Source organism: Lycium ferocissimum, chromosome 11, assembly GCF_029784015.1.
Source record: "Lycium ferocissimum isolate CSIRO_LF1 chromosome 11, AGI_CSIRO_Lferr_CH_V1, whole genome shotgun sequence".
Taxonomy (NCBI): Eukaryota; Viridiplantae; Streptophyta; class Magnoliopsida; order Solanales; family Solanaceae; genus Lycium; species Lycium ferocissimum.
The window spans coordinates 12,488,799-12,510,101 of record NC_081352.1 but is presented as its reverse complement, the minus strand read 5'-3'; the positions used below and the strand labels follow the sequence as shown (position 1 = coordinate 12,510,101).

Genomic DNA, 21,303 nt, shown 5'->3' with positions numbered 1-21,303 from the left:
TTACTTAGTTTTAACTTTCTTGTATTATGAGAAATGGAAAAGTTAAGATAAGCGCTTTTTTCTATGTTATCTATTTGTCTATACATTATTAAAAAGAGGATAGTTTGTTCTAGGATTTTGACAAGTGGCAGTGTAGAAAAAAGCCACATGGTAGTTTTAGGACAAAAAATAGTTAATTAGTTAATAATTAGTTATTAGTTTTAAAATGAATTTTAAAATAATTAACTATATATCTATATATTCTATTTTAAATTGGGAAGTTACCAATTTAAAATTATAAAAAAAAAAAAAAAAAACTGCCAGATGTGGTTACAACTTTTCCACGTTCAAGTTTTAAGAATTTGTAATTCATTTTCTTTTAAATTGCATTTAGGAAAAGGAAAAAATGAAGGGAAAAAGAAAAGAAAAAAAGAGAAGGTGGTTTAGTAAGGAAATCTATCTATATAGAATAGGAGAACCAAAAAATTGGTAGGATGACAAGTGTCATCACCATGAAAATCACAATTTTAAAAATACAAAATAAGAAAATAAAATAATGTAACTTTAAAAAAAATGCAAAGAGCAAGTTACTTCTGCAAAATTTAATATTGAAAAACGGGATCAGTCAAAAAAAAAAAACTGTCGCAAAATTTCGATTTAACAACACAAAATAAAAAAAATTGTTGATTCATTCAGAATCAATGCATACCCCATTCCCCACTAACTTAATCGTGTCCTAAATTTAAGCTACTTTTTTTTGTTTTAGTCATTTTAATTAATAGTTTTAAAAATTAAGTACAATTGTAATGTAAAATTATATCTTCTGTGATTTCGGTAACTAACAATTCTGCTTTCTCAACTTAAATCCAACAAAGAAAAGTGACAGTTACAATAGTCGAAAGAAATATTGGCGATAGTTAAAGTGGGAAGTGAACAAGCTATGACAGTTACATGCAGTATCAATAATTACAAATCATATTCTTTCACTTCGTTTTCCTCTTCATAAATGTCATCACAAAGAACATACTTACACTCAATGTATGTTTTGGGAGTTAAGCTAAGACGAGCGTGAAGATTCATGCAGAGGAAAGGTTATATGTTCGAGATTCTAATATTTTAAATTACTGGGTTCCAAAGAAATCATCCCAGGTACTATATATAACTGCAACTTTTCTTCTAATTCTTCCCCCCCCCCCCTTTTTTTTTTTTTTAATGTTTAATAGTCCTATGCATATGAGAAAATCAAGTGCTTGCCATGAGTTTGTGAAGCTATTCACTTCACTCTTTTTTAGTATGCTTCAGTATCTGGGTCTAAGAGAAACTTAGATATGAGATTTTCAGTGAGGAAGAAACAGTAAGAAGAAAGAAAGGGAGTAATTGACAAGAAATAGAACAAAAAGGTGATGTTAAATTGACAAAATCAATATAATAATTTATATTGCAAACCGTAAAAACATTAATTTTCAATGTATACCAGAGGTTTTAATTGAAATGTCGATAGTTTCTTGATTTTTTTCTTTGTCACATTTTGTTTGTCTTGTGAAAAATAAAAAATCACTTGCAGTTTATAAGGGTATCTGATGTTTGAAGTACAATGAGAGGTTATATAACTTCAATTTAATATATAGATAAATTATGGTATAAATCGTACTTATTGTGCTTCTTTATCTTTATGTTTGTATAAATGTGTCGATTTAATTTAGTCATAAATTCTTTACTTTGCAAAATAAAAAAATAGTAGTACAGTAGCTTCAGTTTTGTATATGCATGGGTTTGGGATATGAATTGTACTTATTACTGCTTATTTTTATGTTTACATGTTTAGGTAGGGAGAAGTATTCAAAACACACTCCAACTTTGGCCAAAATTGCTATAACACACTCCAACTTTGCGGGAGTCCTATGACCCCCCTGGACTATTTTTTTGTTGTGTATTATTGAGGGTATTATTGGGTGAAAGCGTGGACAAAAAAGTGAGTCCCTCAATATTGGGTATTATTGAGTCCACGTTACCAATAATACCCTCAATAATACACAAAAAAATAGTCCAGGGGGGTCATAGGACTCCCGCAAAGTTGGAGTGTGTTATAGCAATTTCGGCCAAAGTTAGAGTGTGTTTTGAACACTTTTCCCGTTTAGGTACAGAATTGGATTGAAGGGAAGAAAAGAAAGCGGAGGTTAACATATAAAACAAAAGATTTTAGTCGAAAGGACTTTTCTATTCCAACTTATACTTAGTCAAAAATTTAATTTAGAATAAACAATAAAAACTTATTTAGAATAAACTATGACCTTATATGGATTATAGCACTAAATGACATTTTTTAATTAAGATATTATAACAGGGAAAAGAAGTATAAAGATGAAAATACATATAATGTGAGGCTACTTTTCCATTAAATTAATTAAACAATAAGATAAAGTAATCAAATAATACTAAAAATGTTAAGTAATAGATAATTTAATAACGACAACAATATACAAAGAACAGCAAAATAATATTTTGGATTATAATTTTAAGTTAATCTCGAAATAAAATAATTTAAATAAATAATACTCACAAATATTATTGATAAATTCAAATAATCAAAGAACTTTGAGTAATATGATAATATTTTAAAGATATCCGCTATAAGAAAAATTATATACTCTCTCTGTTTCAATTTATGTGAACCTATTTCCTTTTTAGTCCGTACCAAAATGAATGGCCTCTTTCCTAATTTGGAAACAAATTCACTTTATAAATAATTTACAGCCACACAAATATTCGAAACTTATTTTGAACTACAAGTTTCAAAACTCTTCCCTCTTTCTTAAATATCGTACCCAGTCAAATGAGTACACATAAATTGAAACGGAGGGAGTATATTTTATCAAAATTTTGTTAAATAGGGAGTTTGGATATTATGTCAAGTGGCAGATTGATTAAAAAAAGTCTCAGTTAATACAACAATGCTCACAATGAATTATAGAATAAGATTAAACAAAGAACAAAAAACAAAAGGACGAAAAAGTAAAAAAGAGAAGTTCAGTTTCTCTCTAACCTTTCTTCACTAAATTCCTCAAATTCTTCGTCTCCAGCAGTGGATCCCAACAATCTACAGCTTTGGTTTGATTCCATGAATTGAATAGAAAAAGCTTTTTGGGAACGATTACAAACTGACTAACAAAAACTTTTATCTCTAGCCAAGTGGCAAGGTAATAACAAACCACTTAAAAATTTTAAGAAAAGTTATTTCATAACATTAAGTTGAGGTGCAAGATAAAAAATTTGAATCCATAGCAAAATGTTTTGAATTTGAAATTAAATTAAAAGATAGTTCATTTCTTTGAAAAAAGTCTTTTGGATATCTCATTGGGTGAAGATGAATAAAACGATGACGATTTTATAACATCTTTTGAGAATGAGATTGAATTTAAACTAAAAGATAAATTTTCAAATTTTTACATTTAAAAGAAAAGACAAAAGAAGAGAATGAAAACTTACTAACTACATAATACATGTATCCCATTTCCATCCCACGTTCTCGGCAAACAGGCATGCACATAACGGACACAAGCACACATAAATAACATCAGAAAAGATTTTGTGAGCATTTTCATCTTCATCTTCCTTTGTTAGCATTCAAGTTTCACCAATTTAAAATGGTGCGGATGTTTCTTCTTCTCCACAATTTCATTTAACAAATAACATCGTCGCCACTCTTCTTCTTTTTCTTCTTCTTCTTCACCGTAATCCAACCTGCATTCCCTTTCTATTGCCCATGTTTGTTGAGGTTCATGACACTTTCTTTATCAGAATATATCGTATTGAGTCGATAATTTATCACTGCTTCTTGAAAATATATTACTTAGTATTTACTCTTAATCTTTGTATATATTTTTATCATCATCTTTAATGGAGTATGTTTATATATTTTGTTTCCTTTTGACGGATGGATTGATCTAATGTATCTCAAATCACTTTCAATCGCACACAAGAGGAAGAATTATTTGGAGGATTATAGCAGGCTTGAACATAAGCAGTAAATGTATTTTACTCTTAACCTTTGCATATATTGAATATTTATATTTTTTTAAAGAAAACATATATGCGGTTGAAACAACTACTCCATGTATGCACAATGAAATCCTAAAACAGTGCAGCCATTATTCAAGGCAGGTTGAGGATTCTCTATCTTTTTTTTTTTTTTTTTTTGGGAAGTTATCATATTTTTATATTAACTATTTAAATTAAAAAATAAATTTTAATTAAACTAATCGTTGTTGAATTTAAGTTAAAAGATAAATATTGAGTCCTAAAATCGTGCAACCACAATCAAAGCCACGTTTAGGACTCTCTTTTTTTTAAAAAGAAAAAAATATCAGATTTTTTATATTAATTGTTTAAGATTAGTCTTGAATAAATAGGAGCTAATATAAATGCAAATTGTTTGAATTTTGTAGCTGAATAATTAATCAAACTCATTGAGTTTCCAATTACGATTTAAGAGAATTTATATGTTGAAATAAAGTTGTCAAATAATCATCCAACAAAAGACTTATGACTTTAGTAATATAAGGACAAATTAATTATAGTTCAAGTAAATAAATTGATTATTATAGTTTTCATATCCTTATATCTTGATATAATAATTATTTTTTTTTGTCATACATGATCTTTATAATGGACAAAAAGATTATATAGGTCATATATATCAGATATCTCTGCACAATTGTCAAGGTATGTTGTTCATGCTTAATTTAACTTTTTTTTAAAAAAATTATCTTTTTATTGTTTACAATTAATACTACATTTATATTTTTTCACAGATAAAATTAAGGAATTTGAAATTTTCGTAGATCTGATGTATACAAATAGCTCACAAATGCGAAAGGAGTATTTGAAAAATCAACAAGCACAATGGAGAACAGAAATATATACAGGAGTTTTATTGAATCATTTGTGTAAAGAATGACTGTGAATATATTATGTATGTATATCACTCTTAGATGCGTCCATCGTGTGATGTTATATACATATATAATTGAATTGCATATGCATGATGAAAGGGTGTAGTGTATCTTTTTCAGAATTTTTTCAATCACAATTTTTTCTTTTACTTATAAATTTTTTGCATAAACAGAGTTCCATCTTCTAGAATAAGTGCTATATGTAAATTAGTTTTTTTGAATGGTAAGACAAAACTAATTAAAATATGAGTCTTATGTCTTTACTATTTTTTACTTTATTCCAATATTGTTTCTTCTCCCTATTTTATTGATGATGATTATTAGTTCTATTTATGATTATCAAGTTTTTTTTTTTTTTAAATATTGGAGCTTATATTTGTGTTGAATGAAATTATGGGGACGTCAAAAAAGAATAATCATAATCATGGATATTATCTCTGATTCAATTTTCTTTGTAATTATTTATTTATTGTAGTCAATTAATATAAAAAACTTTATAATGTTTGAAGAAATGGTCGCTAATGAAGCAATAGAAGCTACATATTTTAGTCAATTGATATAAAAGACTTAATATTATTTGAAGAAATGGTCAGTAATGAAGCAATAACAGCTACATATACATAGAAAATATTAGTCTGTGATAATACTGATACAAAAAAAAAAAAAAAAAAAAAAAGAGACATAAAAATTGCAATATCACACATGATTCATATACATTTGTTTATATTATTTCTCCGCTCTTATTTCTTTGAAATGGTCTGCGCATCGCGCGGGTACGTATACTAGTATTATTAAAAAGAGGATAGTTTGCCCTAGGAGTTTGACAAGTGGCAATGTAGGAGAATGCCACGTGTTAGTTTTAGGACAACAATTAGTTAATTAGTTAATTTTTTTAATTTGAATTTAAAAAAGGGATTGAAAAAGAAAAATTAAGGTTTTAGTATGTGGTTAAAGATTTCGGAAAAAAAAAAGGGACGTGGGTGGGTTTTTGGTGCATGAAGTAGACTTTAGGGGGAAATGGGGTAGTTCAGTTACATTTTACTCTCTCTCTCTTTTTATTTGTTTTCCTTTTAATCATAAGAAATAAGAAATAAAAATTAAATATAAAAAAATTAAGAAAAGTTTGTAATGTCATTAAGCTAAGTGCACTTTAAGAATATGTCACTTGACACTTTTAGGATAAAGATGTTAAGAATTAGGATAAAATCTCAAAAAATACACTGTGTTTTCACAAAGTTTAAAAACTTAAGAAATAAATTTTAAATCGTAATTAAAATTCGAACTCAAAGTTGTTAAAAAGTTAAAGTGGTCACAGGTAGTTATAACTTCTCCAGTTTATCCTTCTTAGTCTCATAATTGATATATTATTTTTGTTAAATAGTTTGAACTAATTTTAAAAAAGCAGTTTTAAAGAATTACGGTTTTGCTGGCTAAATGGACCACAACTTTGAATGTGGGCTTTCCTTATCCATTTGAATGGAGATTTCCTTGGTGTGTTTCGGTACCCTTTTATCTACTTTAATAAGTCACAATATAAAAATTTATTTGTGGAGATCTCATGTATGTAGGTTTCACCAACCCTTTTTTCCTCATTACTTACTGAATATCGATGTTCTGTGTTCAACAGATTCTTCAAGTCCTTCCTGCCATTCGGAGGGTTGAGAACATGCAATTTGAGGTTTTGTTAGATCCTTATCGATGAATGTATTGTAAATGTTTCTTAATGCTAATAGAATATTTTTATTTAACTAGCACCTCTCTGTTTAGGGATGAGTATACCTTTTTTTAGAAGGAAATTTTTGGGTCCTTTTGTAGACGCCAGCGATTAGATATTTCTTATTATTTTCATACTTTTTATTTTTTAAGGATTATATGATATTTGATCCATTTGTTAATAGCGTTACTGATGAATTGTATGATAGGTATAAAGAAATGAGGGACGGCGTTGATAAGGTAAATATCGTCAGATTTTGCAGTCGTATCTTTTACTAAATTTCTCATTGATATTTGCACTCTTAATTAGTGTCATTGGAAGAACAAATAGGAAATAAATTACCTACATGAGAATTTAAATTATTAAAAATAACAAGATCACAAGAAAAAGAAATCCTACTTACAAAATCTAAATTTAAATAGATACATATTTTACACATGGAGACATTACAGTACCATTTTTCTATTGATCAAGAACCTAAAGTGGTGTTTGTTATGAATTTGCTCACAGTACTTGGATGAGCTTCAATGCGTGCTAATTTGTTATGTCAATTGCATATTTTTTTCAAATTTCTGTGTTTTCCATAAGTACGTTACGTTGTCGTGAAATGTTTAAATTATTAGTATTATGTTAAAAGGGCTGTCAAGTTTTAATTTTTTTTTTCTAGTAATGGAGATTTCAGTTTTTGTCATCCACAGATGTTTCCGAAAGTTCGCTGGAAGAAGTGTAAATCCACATTTATGAATGAAGACGTAAATGGAGTTATTTTCTAGATGAATCGAGATAAAAAATTACCTTTGGTAAAAAAATAATGCATAGCGTACACAGAAGGTTCTAAATCAATTTCATTGTCTGTATTGGTTATGTATTACAAAGAAGATGTTATTACATGGTATATTAAATAATATGGTTATATAGATTAAATTAGTCTAGCTAACTTATTTTCGATTTTATACCATTTCAGACCACCGATTATCAGATGAAATATTCACGAGGGGTTAGATATAGTCATGCTAAACTCAACAATTGCTTTAGAGGTGATGGAGGTACCGATGGACCATTGATTAGCGAGGGAGAAAACAAGTATACATCATTTCTCAATATTGTTTAGGACTAATGAGGTGGTGTGTAAAATGGGATTACCCGAGTGAACTAATTTTATTGATAATAGCTCTCTAATATATATATATATATGCAAGTTGTATCTCTATAACTAAGGAAACATATCTTTACAATTAATTACAAATAATCTGATTCATATAAGTAAGGAAATATATCCCTCTGATTGTGTAAGTGATCCCATAAGATCTTCCAATATAAGATCTTCCAATACTCCCCCTCAAGTTGGAGCATGAATTGTGGAAATGCCCAACTTGGCTAGCAGCTTATGAAACTGGTCACGACCAAGAGCCTTTGTGAGCATATCAGCCAATTGGTCCTGTGAAGATATATGACGAGTCACGATTGTCTTTGACTGTACGTATTGCCGAATGAAGTGACAATCTATGTCGATGAGCTTCGTACGTTCATGAAAAATAGGATTGGCAGCAATATGGATAGCTGCTTGGTTATCACAATAGAGAGGAACCGGTGTTGCGTGCCTTACTTGAAGATCTTGTAGAAGGCGAAGTAACCAAACAATCTCGCTAGTAGTAGCAGCCATGGCTCTATATTTTGCTTCAGCAGAGGAACGAGAGACCACTGTTTGTTTCTTAGATCTCCAAGAGATGGGTGATTTACCAAGAAACACAATGTATCCTGTAGTTGATCAACGTGTCATTGGACACCCTGCCCAATCCACATCACAGTAAGCTTTTATAGACATTGAATTATCCGAAGGAAGTAGAATCCCTTGACCCGGATTTCCTTTGAGATAGTGTAAGATTTTGTAAGCAGCGTCCAGATGAGGTTGTCTTGGTGCATGCATGAATTGGCTAAGTACATGAACGGTATAGCTAATATCTGGACGAGTGATGGTGAGGTAGAGCAAGCGTCCAACAAGACGGCGATATTGCCCAGGATCATGACAAATTTCTCCAGAATCAAGAGAAAGCTTATGTTGTTGCTCCATGGGGAAACTAGCTGGCTTGCAACCTGTGTGTCCACTCTCTGCTAAAATATCAAGCACGTATTTACGTTGGCTTAATACGATGCCTGCTGGTGACCTTGCCACTTCAATGCCAAGAAAATATTTGAGCTTTCCAAGATCCTTGATATGAAATTTTGCATTTAAATGATCTTTCAGCTTGGATATGCAATCAGAATTATTTCCCGTGATGATAAGATCATCCACATATATAAGAACGGCGACAAAAGCACCTCCAGGATAGGACAATGTAAACAAGTAATAGTCCGCATTTGATTGATGGAAACCAAGGGAAAGTAAGGAAGTGATGAATTTATGATACCAATTTCGAGAAGCTTGACAAAGGCCATACAACGATTTTTGTAATCGACAGACTCTTTGCTCCCTCTGTTTGGAAAAACCTTGAGGGATCTTCATGTAGACTTCTTCGTGCAAGTATCCATGGAGAAAAGCATTGTTGACGTCTAACTGGTGAAGTTCCCAATTTTGAATCGCAGCAACCGCTAACAAACAACGAACAGTGACAAGTTTTGCAACAGGTGCATCAACCCCTTCAATCTGAGTGTATCCTTCTGCTACCAAGCGCGCCTTGTAGCGCTCTATAGTTCCATCAGGTTTATGTTTGACTTTATAGACCCATTTCGAATCTATAGCTCGTTTACCTGGAGGTAAAATCTGTAAAGTCCAAGTATCGTTGGCTTCTAACGCAGAAATTTCCTTTGCCATGGCTTCTCTCCAATGTTTGTTCTTAATTGCTTGAGTAAAGGACCTCGGCTCATCGACAGACGAGATGGCTGCCAGAAAAGCAATGTGACTGGATGACTTTTTAGAATATGAAATAGAGTAAGATAGAGGATGTACCGTTGAGTTGGCCGATGGAGTAGACGGGAGCGAATGATCATTCAACTGAGCAAGAGAAGGGGGCAAAACATAGTCATATCCTGACAGCTTTCGCGAGACTTGTCGAAAGCATTTACCAGATGCAAGGCTAGTAAAATCAATATTTTCAGATGTATTATTTGGAACGATAGCAGAAGAATTTTCATCAGAAGGAGCATGAAGGCTTGGTGAAGCTACTGGTAATGGAGAACTGGATATGGCTTCTAGATTCTCAATGGCAGTAGAATTCCCATTTGTGTCACAATGCTCTAGGCAATTGGGTTCTTGTCTAGATGGCTCATCGTATGCAATCGGTTGATCCAAGTCAATACGTGGCATAATATTTGCTTCCTGAGAACCTTCAAAAGGATAAATATCTTCAAAAAATTGTACATCACGTGAAACATAAATCCTTTTATCCTCAAGATCATAAATTCTATATCCCTTCTGACCATTGGGATATCTAACAAATAGGCCAGGTTTTGCACGTGGAGCAAATTTATCTCGAGGCTTTCTATTAAAATGTCCATAACAAAGACATCCAAAATTTCTCAAATGGCCATATGTGGGTACTTTTCCAAGTAGCCTCTCATATGGAGTTATATTTTGCAGATTAGAAAGAGGCATTCGATTGATTAAATATGCCGCAGTAAGGATGCATTCTCCCCAAAACTTGATAGGTAGGTGCGATTGAAATCGCAATGCACGAGCCACTTCCAATAGATGTCTATGCTTTCTTTCAACTACTCCATTTTGTTGTGGAGTGTCTGTACAACTGCTTTGACGCTCCATGCCATAATCAAAATAATGTGATAATAAATCCTCATGCTTAAATTCTAGCCCATTGTCTGTTCATAGGATTTTAACTCACAAGTTGAACTGCGTGTTTACCCAATTAAAAAATTGTAACAAATAGACTTTAGTTTCAGATTTATTCTTCATGAGAAAAACCCATGTTGCTCGACTAAAATCATCAACTATTGTGAGGAAGTAATGAGATCCAGAAAGAGATTGGGTCTTGTATGGTCCCCAAATATCACAATATATTAAATCAAAAGCATGCTCTGTCTTAATCATACTAGTAGGGAAAGATAAACGTGTTTGTTTTGCCTTACAACAAGCATCACAAAACATATTTTTATTGCCATCAAAACTAATAGATAAACTAGGAACTAGAGAAATACGATTCATTGGTAAATGCCCCAAGCGCCGATGCCACAAACTTGCACTAACAGACTTTTGGACCATCAATGCTTGCCCCCCTTCCATCGGCTCCAAGTAATAAAGACCATTCCGCTTTCTACCCACTCCAATCGGCATCCTCGAAGGTAAGTCCTGAATCACAAAAGAATTTGGGCCAAAGGTTACTGCACATTGTAAATCATTTGTCAATTTGCTAACTGACAATAAATTAAAGCGAAAATCAGAAACTCCAAGAACATGTTCAAGAATTAATCTTTTTCCAAGAGCCACTTGGCCCAAGGCATGAACTTTCACCATATCACCATTTGGGATTTGCACTGGTGGTAAATCTGCATCAACTATCTTATTTGATAGAGAGTTCATATCATGAGTTATATGATTCGTAGCTCCCGAATCAACTATCCACTCCTCTTTTATCTTACCTGAAAAATTAGAGGTTGCCATACTCGCAGTATGAGATGAGTTACTGTCGGTGCTCCATGGCTGCCCAATAATGCCAAAAGTTGTTGGTGTTGAGCATGCGTCAAACCTGGAATTGGCGGCATAGCCCCTTCAGTAGTTGCGGCAAGGGCCACACCCGTGAGTGCATTTGATTCTTTCTGATTCTTCTGGTTCCCACGAAACTGCATCTTGTCATTATTGGTATGCTTGCTATTTTTCTTGCCAGGTTTGCGCCAATCTAAAGGATAACCGATCACTGTGTAGCAAAAATCTTTGTTGTGATTTGTTTTCCCACAGTGTATGCAAGGTGGAAATTGATACCGAGTCCCATCTTCAATTTTCCTTTGTCGTGATTCACCTCCTTTAGTCAGCAAGGCAGTTGCTTCAATAGTGGGTATGCGATTCGCAGTAACAGATCTCTGCTTCTCTTCTTGAGCCGCGATAGCATAGGCTCTTCCTAAGTTTGGCAACGGGTCGACACTTAATATTTGAGAACGCACAGTTGAATATGCATCATCAAGTCCCGTTAGAAAATCAAAAACCGTTTCCTCCTCCCTTATGGATTGCATCTTCTTTGCTGCACCGCAAACGCAACCACATGTGCAAGACGGAGTTGGAACGAGACTTTGCATCTCACCCCACACGGACTTAAGTTTACCGTAATAGGATGAAATAGACGCTCTCTCTTGTTGCAAGAGAGCAATGGCACGCTTCAGTTCATAAACTTTTGGTGCAATTCCTTGGGTAAATCGCTCTTCCAGATCTACCCAAATTTCTCCGGCAGTTTCAACATGTGCGGCACTACCCTGAAGTTCTTTGGCAATTGCATTCGTAAGCCATGAAAGCACAATGGCATTGCACTGTATCCATGGCTGTAAATCCTGAGAGTTTTCTTTTGGTCTCTCGACGGTTCCATTAACAAATCCAGCCTTGTTTTTAGAGTGCAGTGCGTTAAGAAAATTTCTTCTCCAAGTTTAATAGTTTTCTCCATTTTCCCTAAGAGGATCGGTAACAAAAATCAAACCTGGGTGATCGGATGGATGCAAGGAATAGGGAGAAGCATCTGCAACTTTGAGTTGAGGCAGACTTGCTAGTTCTCCCGTGCTTTTATCACTCCGTCCTTCAGTTCCCATGGCTGAACGAAAAGAAATCTCAGGATCTTTTAACACGCTTCTGATACCATGTAAAATGGGATTACCCTAGTGAACTAATTTTATTGATAATAGCTCTCTAATATATATACAAGTTGTATCTCTATAACTAAGGAAACATATCTTTACAATTAATTACAAATAATCGATTCAGATAAGTAAGGAAATATATCCCTCTGATTGTGTAAGTGATCCCATAAGATCTTCCAATATAAGATCTTCCAATATGGTGCACTAAAAGTTTGAAGTAGAAGTAGAAGTTTGATGTCAGACTTGAAGGTTGTTGTTGTTGTTATTGCAGTATTAGCTTGATTAACTGCTTACAAAATGGACAAGAGCTACTTTGTATAGACTATCATTGAGTAATGCACAAACTTTAATATTATACGTGGTAAATTTCAGACCATACTATAAGCTAAATATATACTTTTCAAATGAAAATATTATGCCATTTTCGAAGGAAATGTTGAATAGTAATATATCTTTATTACTCCTACATGTTTTAACTTTTTAGTTGCTGCAGAAGTTACATGTACCAACATAAATGGCCAAACCCATCGATGGACACCTGTGATCATCCACTTCTTTCACTTGAATACCTCAAGTGCTCCTTGTTCCTATTGAGCACTTAGACTACCCGAATTTTGTTCCAATTAGGCATTTTTTGCTGATATGGCAAGGTTTATGTGAATCACTTAAAAGAGGCGCGTGGAAGCTTAAATTTTGCAAGCTTTTATTTTTTACTTATTCTTCTTCCTTCTCTCTCCTTCCAAGACTTCCTCCACCATCCACCGCCATCCTGCCACCGTAATGCCACCACCATATATTCAATCTTCTCCTCTCCTATCATTTTTTCCCGTGGCAAATTAAATCAATTAAGAATTTGTGTATCACCAAAACAGTAAAGAAAGGACATGGGTTATTCAATAAAAACATTATATATCGCAAGATCGGAAAATTCCCCTGGCACAAATGGCGCCGATTCCACCTCCACAATCATGATTCATGAGATGGTTCTGTTCAATCATTTTCGGTGGCACTTCTTTACACAAATTTTGATGCAAGACATGGGTTATTCAAAATAATTTTGTGTGTAATATTATTGCTTGTAGCAAAAGAGGCCGTGTATTTTTTTAAGCTTTCAAAGAAATCAAATCTTACTAAGGACATGGGTATTCAAAGGTTTGCTTGAAATAGGACTTGTCATGGGTATCATTTTAAAACCAATAAAATGTTCGATAGTGGTAGAGGTCAAATTCGATAAGGGTGAGGAGGATGTCCGGTGGTTATGGTGATAGAAACCGAAGAAGAATGAGGCGCCGGTGGTGGTTGGATTTGCAGTCATGGTGGTCGTCGTCGGAGGATTTGAAGAAGAAGATCGGAGGAGGAAGCTGTTGCAATTTTTTTTTTGTTTCTATTTTTTAATTAACTAAATAGTTTTTTTACTCACAATATGTATTGTTTAATAATTATTTTGGGAATATGTGCCACATGTCTTCATTTCGTTCGCCACTTTGACACGTCATCGGCGAGTGTGTTTCACACACCTTACATATTTAGCAGATTGTACAAAAAGTGCCTAATTGGAACAAAATTCGGGTAGTCTAAGTGCTCAATAGGAACAAGAGGCACTTAAGGTGTTCAAGTGAAAGAAGTGGACGACCACAAGTGTCTGTCGACGGGTTTGGCCAACATAAATCACCATATAAGTGATAATGTCAATTTTGTCTTTAATATAGATTAATGTAGTTAAAAGTCCCCCGCTTCCCGATAAGCTGCAAGGCTAAAAGAGCTCTCCAATCGTAAGTACAAGTAGAGTTAAGTTTTGATCTAAGTTTCATGTGCATTGACAAAAAGAAAAAGAATCAAAATGGGAAAAGTAATTATTGATGTTAAAACCCTGTGATACTTTTGCAGGAATCATTGATGTAACTAAACAAGGGGAGCTACTTCTCCAAAATATTTCTTTCCCTCGCATGTATCTACAAAATAAAAACGTGATAATAACTGTTTGAAGAATTGCAGTTTTTATTTGTTGGAGAAATTGAAAAGAAAAACTATAAGTCAATTATTGTATCTGTCAAAATAGGGATGAAAATAATAAAAGGCAAAATAGACATTACATGAATAAAATGTAGCGAATGTTGTTTATTGTTGGAGAAGGGACTTTGTTTTACTTCACAAAGTTGAAAATGAAGAAGATTCCAACTGGTGCCAAACATTTATATGGATACGAGTACGAACATGAATCTGTGTTATAGTGGGATGGTTTTTGAAATGCCACCTAAGTAGTTGTTTTATAAATAAATATGAATTGTCATTATTAGTTGATTTTTTTTTTTAATTTAATAAGGTTATTTGCAGATGGAATAGTAAGTATATATGAAATGGAACAAGAAGATTAATGAACAATATTCGTTAAGTTAATGAACAATATCTGTCGTATGAGCATAAAAAATAATTGCTTAAAATTTTGATAATTCAGAGTTTACTCGAAGGATAGACTCATGACTGGTGTCGTCACCTTTTCTTTTTAATGGTAGAGTTTGAGAATTGTCCGTCTACGACAATATTTAAAAATTTGAAATCACAATTTGGAATTCTAAATCATACTTTTTGAAAAATATGGGATTTGAAATCATGAATTTAAAGTTAAAATTTTGTGCAGATTTCATAAACAAATGCTAATGTGAAATCAAAATATGAAATCAAACTTCCAAATCGCATGGTCACACGCCTACTAAACCATTTGAAATCTCAAATATTGAAAAAATTTCAAATTGTGTAGATTCGGAAATCTCATGATGATGGTGCCATTAGGAAAATTAGGAAATTGAATTGTGGGCATCACTAATATTTTTAAGATAAATTCAATTTTTTTTTGTTCTGCTTCATGTTATCACGATGTTATGTTAGTATAATTTCTTAATCTATTAACACAATTCAAAATGATCAGAATTTAAAGCCAAAATTGTTAGAATTGCTCCGCTCTTTTTTTCTTCGACACGATCGCGCGGATACGGATATTAATATATCTGAACTAACACTAGTCGATAAGTAATGGTGCTTCGATATTTCATGTTTGCATTATATATGCCCAATGCCCCTTAAAAACAAGTACTCGATACCCATTCGAAACCAAGAAAACAGAACAAAGAAGAGAAGAAGAAAGAAAACCTATCCAAAGTAAAACAATGACATCAATCTTTCTCAAGATGTTTCTTTGAATTAATAAAAAAATTCTAAATTTCGATCTCGTGATAGCTGTCAGAACAAAAGGAAATGACAAAATTTATATAAGCGAGTAACTAATTACCTTTAATTTCTAATGAAGACAAAATGTTTGTTTTCCAGAGAATAGCCAGGAAAAGGTGTTTTCACGGCTGCTCTAAAAAGCCTTTTATACACAAACTTAATTTCAACAACTTATTGGAAAAGACATATCACCTAGTTAATATATTATTATTATTATTATTATTATTATTATTATTATTATTATTATTATTATTATTGTTGTTGTTGTTGTTGTTGTTGTTGTTGTTATTAAATTATATAAAAGAGAAACCCTCTCGCTCAACTAATATTGGACATTTATGTCACTAGCCTCACACGCTAATTCAATTACCGGATATTGATTGACAACTTGAGGAGGTAACGCTAAACTAATCTAACCATTTACTGAGAACTTAAAAGTCATCACCAAATGATGTGGTGCAGTGGATGAGGCTCTTTGGTCTCACAATCAGAGGTCTCGAGTTCGAGCCCTGGATATAAAAAACTCATTGGTAGCGAGTGCTTCCCCTGAAGAGGTCCATGCGATGGGAATCCGATTATAGTCGGGCTTCAATGCGGATATCATACATCAAGTGAGAAATAAATAAAAAAGAACTTAGAAAGTCAATTTATTGAATTGACAAATTCCAATTTAATAATTGTCCACCTAAAATTATTGAACTATGTACGTAATAAACAATTCAGGAATTTTACATTAAGCCGTAGGGTGATCTCATTGTCAATCTATCTTTTTAGCTTTTTGTTGCTAGCTAAAGTTGAGAATAGTTGGGGATTTTAACAAGAATAAATTAAATAAAGTTTTAATACTTTACAGAGCATTAGTGATACACAACTATGACGGTTTGTGTCAACTTTAATTCTATTTACTTGGGTTTCACAGTGATATTTCGTTTGATTTGGATAGAGAAATGAACCTATTACTAAAAGTAACGAGCCCAGACACCCTTCATTATCTTCGACAAGTGTTTTACACTTATCGTAAAAAGTTAAAATATACTTATATACTGTGTCTGAGCTTATAGTTTTAATCAATTACTAATATCTTTGAAAAACAAAATAGTTGTTGATATGTAAATGAAATTGATTTGAATAGACTGTAGAAATATTAATAACTTATATAAATGATCTCAACTACTTTGAAGTGAAATGCCATTAACCTATTATCACAAAGTATATAAAAAAGTGTAAAAATATTTCCCACCTACAAGTTTAAAATTTGAAAGAGTCTTATTTCAATACACAACTTATATGTAAAAAAAATTTACATTATCAAGTTACCAATTTATGTAATACTTTTTCCTTTTTAGTTAGTCCCAGATTTTTTTTTTCATATTCAATAATAATTATTTTTAAAATTTTATTTTACCCTTAATGAAATGATTTATAGTCACGTAAATATCTATGGCTTACTCCTTCTGTTACTTTTTACTTGTCCCTTATACTAACAATAATTTCCTTTTTAGTTCTCTATTTTTGAAAATCAAGAGAGAGTTATTATTATCTTGCAATATTGTCCTTATCATTAAGTAACTACATAAAATATTATTTGTCAAGCTTAGATTTTCAAAGCATAATTAATAAGATTAATTTAGTAAAATAAACACCTAATAAATACTCTCTCTCCTTCCCGAAGTATTTGTACGTTTAGCTTTTCCAGAGTCAATTTGACTAATCTTGCAGTTAAATTTAGTCAGCTTGATTTAATATCTTAAAGTTAATGTTGGTGAAAATACCACAAATTACAATAAATTAAAGTTGAAAAATAAGGTGAACAAAAATAAATAAATAATTATTCAGGTGAGGCGCGGATATCTCGCTCTCTTTAAAGAGATTCAAGCCCATTGTCGTACAATCTTCACCGGTCCAGTAGCATAGCTCTTGTTAGTGTCAAGTTTTTATGATGACAATTTTACTTGTGCAGGTATAATAATTGAATTGCACAAGGAATATATATGAGCCACAAAAATGTACCCCCAACGAGATAGGAGCCCACAAAACAGCCCCAACGAGATGGGCTCACTCAAGTGAAGACTTCCCAGCCCTAACGAGATTGTGGCTAACAATAGTACTTTCCAGCAGTACTAAATCGTTCAAGAAAGGAAACGATATTTGCAACATTGAAGAAGGAATATTCCAGCAGTACCAAATCGTTTCAAGGAAGGAAAGGCCATCTGTAACATTAAAGAAGGAATATCTCATGAAGTGTAATAATCTTGATGATTGATAATGTCGCTCAACGCACAAGGAAAGTAGCAACAGCTCCAGCCTTATTCTTGGAAATAGGATCGTGAATTCCTTTTTCCAAGGATCAAATCCCTTGGGTTGATCTCTCTGCTTGAAGAGCCTAAAACAGCTATAAAAGGGTTGTTTCACAAACACAAGAAATATGCTTAGTCTCATTCTCTTAGTACTCTACTTTACTTTTCATAAACATTGTATGTCTGAGTGATTTATAGTGTAAGAAAAAAGAAAGGAGAGTTATAATACAGCTTGTGAGGCTTTGTATCAAAAAGATTAAGAGCGATTTGAGTGTAGACGTAGGAGCTCCATTCAAACCTCGATTGTACCAAACCTTTAACGAAAAGCTGCAGAGATCACCCTTGCAACCCCGAGGGGACTGGACTAGGATTCACATTTAATCTGAACCAGTATAAAACACTTTGTGTCATTTATCTTCTGCAGTTTACTATTAGCGTTCTCTAAGCAAACAGTAGACTACTGGTCTAACCTAGTCGACTAACTAACGAAAAATTTAAAATTCACCCCCCCCCCCCCCCTCTTGCACTTTCAATTGGTATCAGAGCAAGGTCTCACCTTCAGTTGCTTAACCGCACGTGAAAGATCAAATGGCTGGATATCAAATTCCTGGAGCAATATTACAAGATGGGCACTCCACAACAAGACCACCATACTTCAATGGTGAACACTATTGCCATTGGAAGGAAAGGTTCAAAATATTTGTGCAGTCGACAGATTATCAAGCATAGATTGTGATTAAGAAAGGGCCTAAACCTATTCCAAAAACCAGCACTGAAAACAAGAAAGACACGGATACTTCAACAATTGATCTGGAATCATATGACATTACCAAAGAACAACAAGAGACACTGCAAATAAATGCCAGGACAATAGCCTTGCTCTACTGTGTAGTAAGTGGAGAAGAGTATACAAAAATTTCAAATTGTGATACTGCCAAAGAAATGTGGGATAAGCTTGAGGTCACCTATGAAGGAACATCAAAGGGTGGAAACAAAAATTGATTCTCTAAGACATGATTATGAAGCCTTCATGATGAAGGACGATGAGAACATTGAATCAATGTTCACAAGATTGACAAGATCATTGGAGAACTCAAATCCCTTGGAGTAACTTACACCAACTCTCAACAAGTTAGAAAGCTTGTTAGAAGTCTACCAAAAACTTGGGAAACTAAAGTAATTGTCCTGGAAGATGGAAATCTGGATAAGTTCACTTATGATGAGTTAAGAGGAAATCTGATAGCATTTGAAAAAAATCACATTCAAAGATATCAGAAGGATGAAAAGAAGAAAGTGGTTGCTTTCAAGGCTCAAGTTGAAGAATCGATGATGACTTCAAAGAAGAAGAAGTTGCCATGATTTCCTGCATGTGATAGAAGCCATGAGACGATCAAGAAATAATAGAAAAGGAAGCTCAAACTTTAGAAAAGGAAAGGCTTCCATCGCGTACAAAGAATGATGAGAAGTGTTATGAATGTGGAAAATATGGCCATATCGCATCTGAATGTCCTGAGACAAGAAAGAAACCAACTAGAAGTTATCAAAAACAAAGAGCCTTCAGCAGTTGGAGTGAAGATGAAATTTCAGATGAAGAATCTGAAGAAATTGAAAATGTGTGTTTCATGGCTCTCGAAGGAAGCAGCAAGGTAAGTTCCCATCCCTGCTCTAAATTTGAAGAAACTCAAGAATTATTAGATCAAACTCTTGTAGGCCTAAATAATGTCTTTGATGAATATAAGAAATTGAAGAGAGAAAAAAAGGAGTGGGAGTCAAAATTAGAAATCTGCGAAAAAGAAAAAAATTCTTTTCAAAATGAAGTTTACAATTTACAATCCAAAATAGATATTTTACCGAAACCCTCCGGTCACAGTTATACCCAGTCAAACCAGTCAACTGATACAAATGAGTCTACTGGAAAAAGGGTCTTACCAAAAACTGATAAATCAACTAGAACTTCTAAGTCGACTGGAAGGAAGTCTGGAATACATAGGTCAAACAATCCTTGTAAAGGTGAAGGAAAACTCTTTCAAACATGCTTCTGTTGTGGAAAACTTGGCCATGATTATCATAACTGTAGATTTCGTTTTTCAACTGCACCTGGATGGGTATGAAAACCCAAGAAAAGTAAATGTTTTGAAACTAACCATCAAGGACCCAAGAACCCTTGGGTACCTAAACAAAAGTAAAATTGTCTTCAGTAGAACACCACAAGAAAAAGAAAAAGGGAAATGGTATCTAGATAGTGCGTGTTCAAGACATATGACGAGCGATAAAAGTCTATTCAAATCGTCGACTTTAATGGAGGATTAGTAACCTTTGGAGACAACTCAACTGGAACGGTAATCGGTATTGGTACTATTACTTTTGATAATTCTTGTGAAATTTCTAATGTTTGGTTGGTAAAGGGACTTAAGTACAACCTTTTAAGTGTAATTCAGCTATGTGACTCTGATCTTGAGGTAAGGTTTAGTAAAACAGGTTGTGTCATAGAGGACTCATCTGGGATAAAATTACTTCCTGGAAGCAGAAACAAAAATGTGTATACTCTGGACTCTGTCAAAAATCCTACAGGTCATATATGCAGCTTCAATGGGAGAAGATCCGTGGATGTGGCACAAGAAGCTCGGTCATGCAAGTATGCGTCTAATTGAGAAACTGGCAAGACACGATCTTGTAATAGGATTGCCAAAACTCAATTACACCAAAGATCATATATGCGATTCGTGTCAAAAAGGTAAACAAACTAGAAACTCCTTCAATTCAAAAGATATTGTGTCTACATCTAAACCTTTGCAGCTACTTCATATGGATCTTGTTGGTCCTACTAGAACTGCTAGCATTGGAGGAAAAAGGTATGCATTTGTTATAATAGATGACTTCTCTCGCTTCACCTGGGTAATATTTCTTGCTCATAAAGATGATACTCTAAAGAATTTTAAGTTTCTTTATGAGAAAGTTCAGCGTGAGAAAGAATATTACATCACTTCCATTAGAAGTGATCATGGAGGAGAATTTGAAAATAAGGCTTTTGAAGAATTCTGCAATGACCAAGGGTACACACACAATTTCTCCTCACCTCGATCTCCGCAACAAAATGGTGTGGTTGAACGGAAGAACAGAACCCTTCAAGATATGGCAAGAACAATGATCGTAGAAACAAACTTACCACATAACTTTTGGGCTGAAGCAGTAAGTACAGCGTGTCATATTCTAAACAGATGTCTGATTAGACCAATTCTCAAGAAAACTCCTTATGAGCTATGGACTGGTAAGAAACCAAATATTAGTTACTTTCATCCTTTTGGATGTAAGTGTTTTGTTCACAATAATGGAAAAGAAAACCTTG

The 21,303-nt window shown here is 33.2% G+C and overlaps 1 protein-coding gene and 1 long non-coding RNA gene across 2 annotated transcripts; one reads left to right on the top strand and one right to left on the bottom strand.

The window, feature by feature from the left end:
- The first annotated feature begins 6,434 nt into the window (after nucleotides 1–6,434).
- Nucleotides 6,435–7,766, top strand: LOC132037445 (uncharacterized). Its single transcript, XR_009409887.1, has 3 exons — nucleotides 6,435–6,609; nucleotides 6,854–6,884; nucleotides 7,610–7,766. It is a non-coding gene; the product is annotated as an uncharacterized LOC132037445 (long non-coding RNA).
- A 2,711-nt stretch (nucleotides 7,767–10,477) lies between these two features.
- Nucleotides 10,478–12,549, bottom strand: LOC132038046 (uncharacterized). The gene is made up of 2 exons (XM_059428772.1): nucleotides 11,236–12,549; nucleotides 10,478–10,945 (listed from the first exon to the last, which is right to left on the bottom strand). Exons 1-2 carry the CDS (start codon nucleotides 11,884–11,886, stop codon nucleotides 10,478–10,480), a joined length of 1,119 nt encoding a protein of 372 aa, XP_059284755.1. The 5' UTR covers nucleotides 11,887–12,549.
- Nucleotides 12,550–21,303: the final 8,754 nt, after the last annotated feature.

Coding starts and splice junctions, on each gene's coding strand:
- LOC132038046 (XM_059428772.1), bottom strand. CDS start 11,886: ATGCAAAGTCTCGTTCCAACTCCGTCTTGCACATGTGGTTGCGTTTGC. Junction 10,946..11,235: donor GGCAACCTCTAATTTTTCAG/GTAAGATAAAAG, acceptor TTTGTGATTCAG/GACTTACCTTCGAGGATGCC.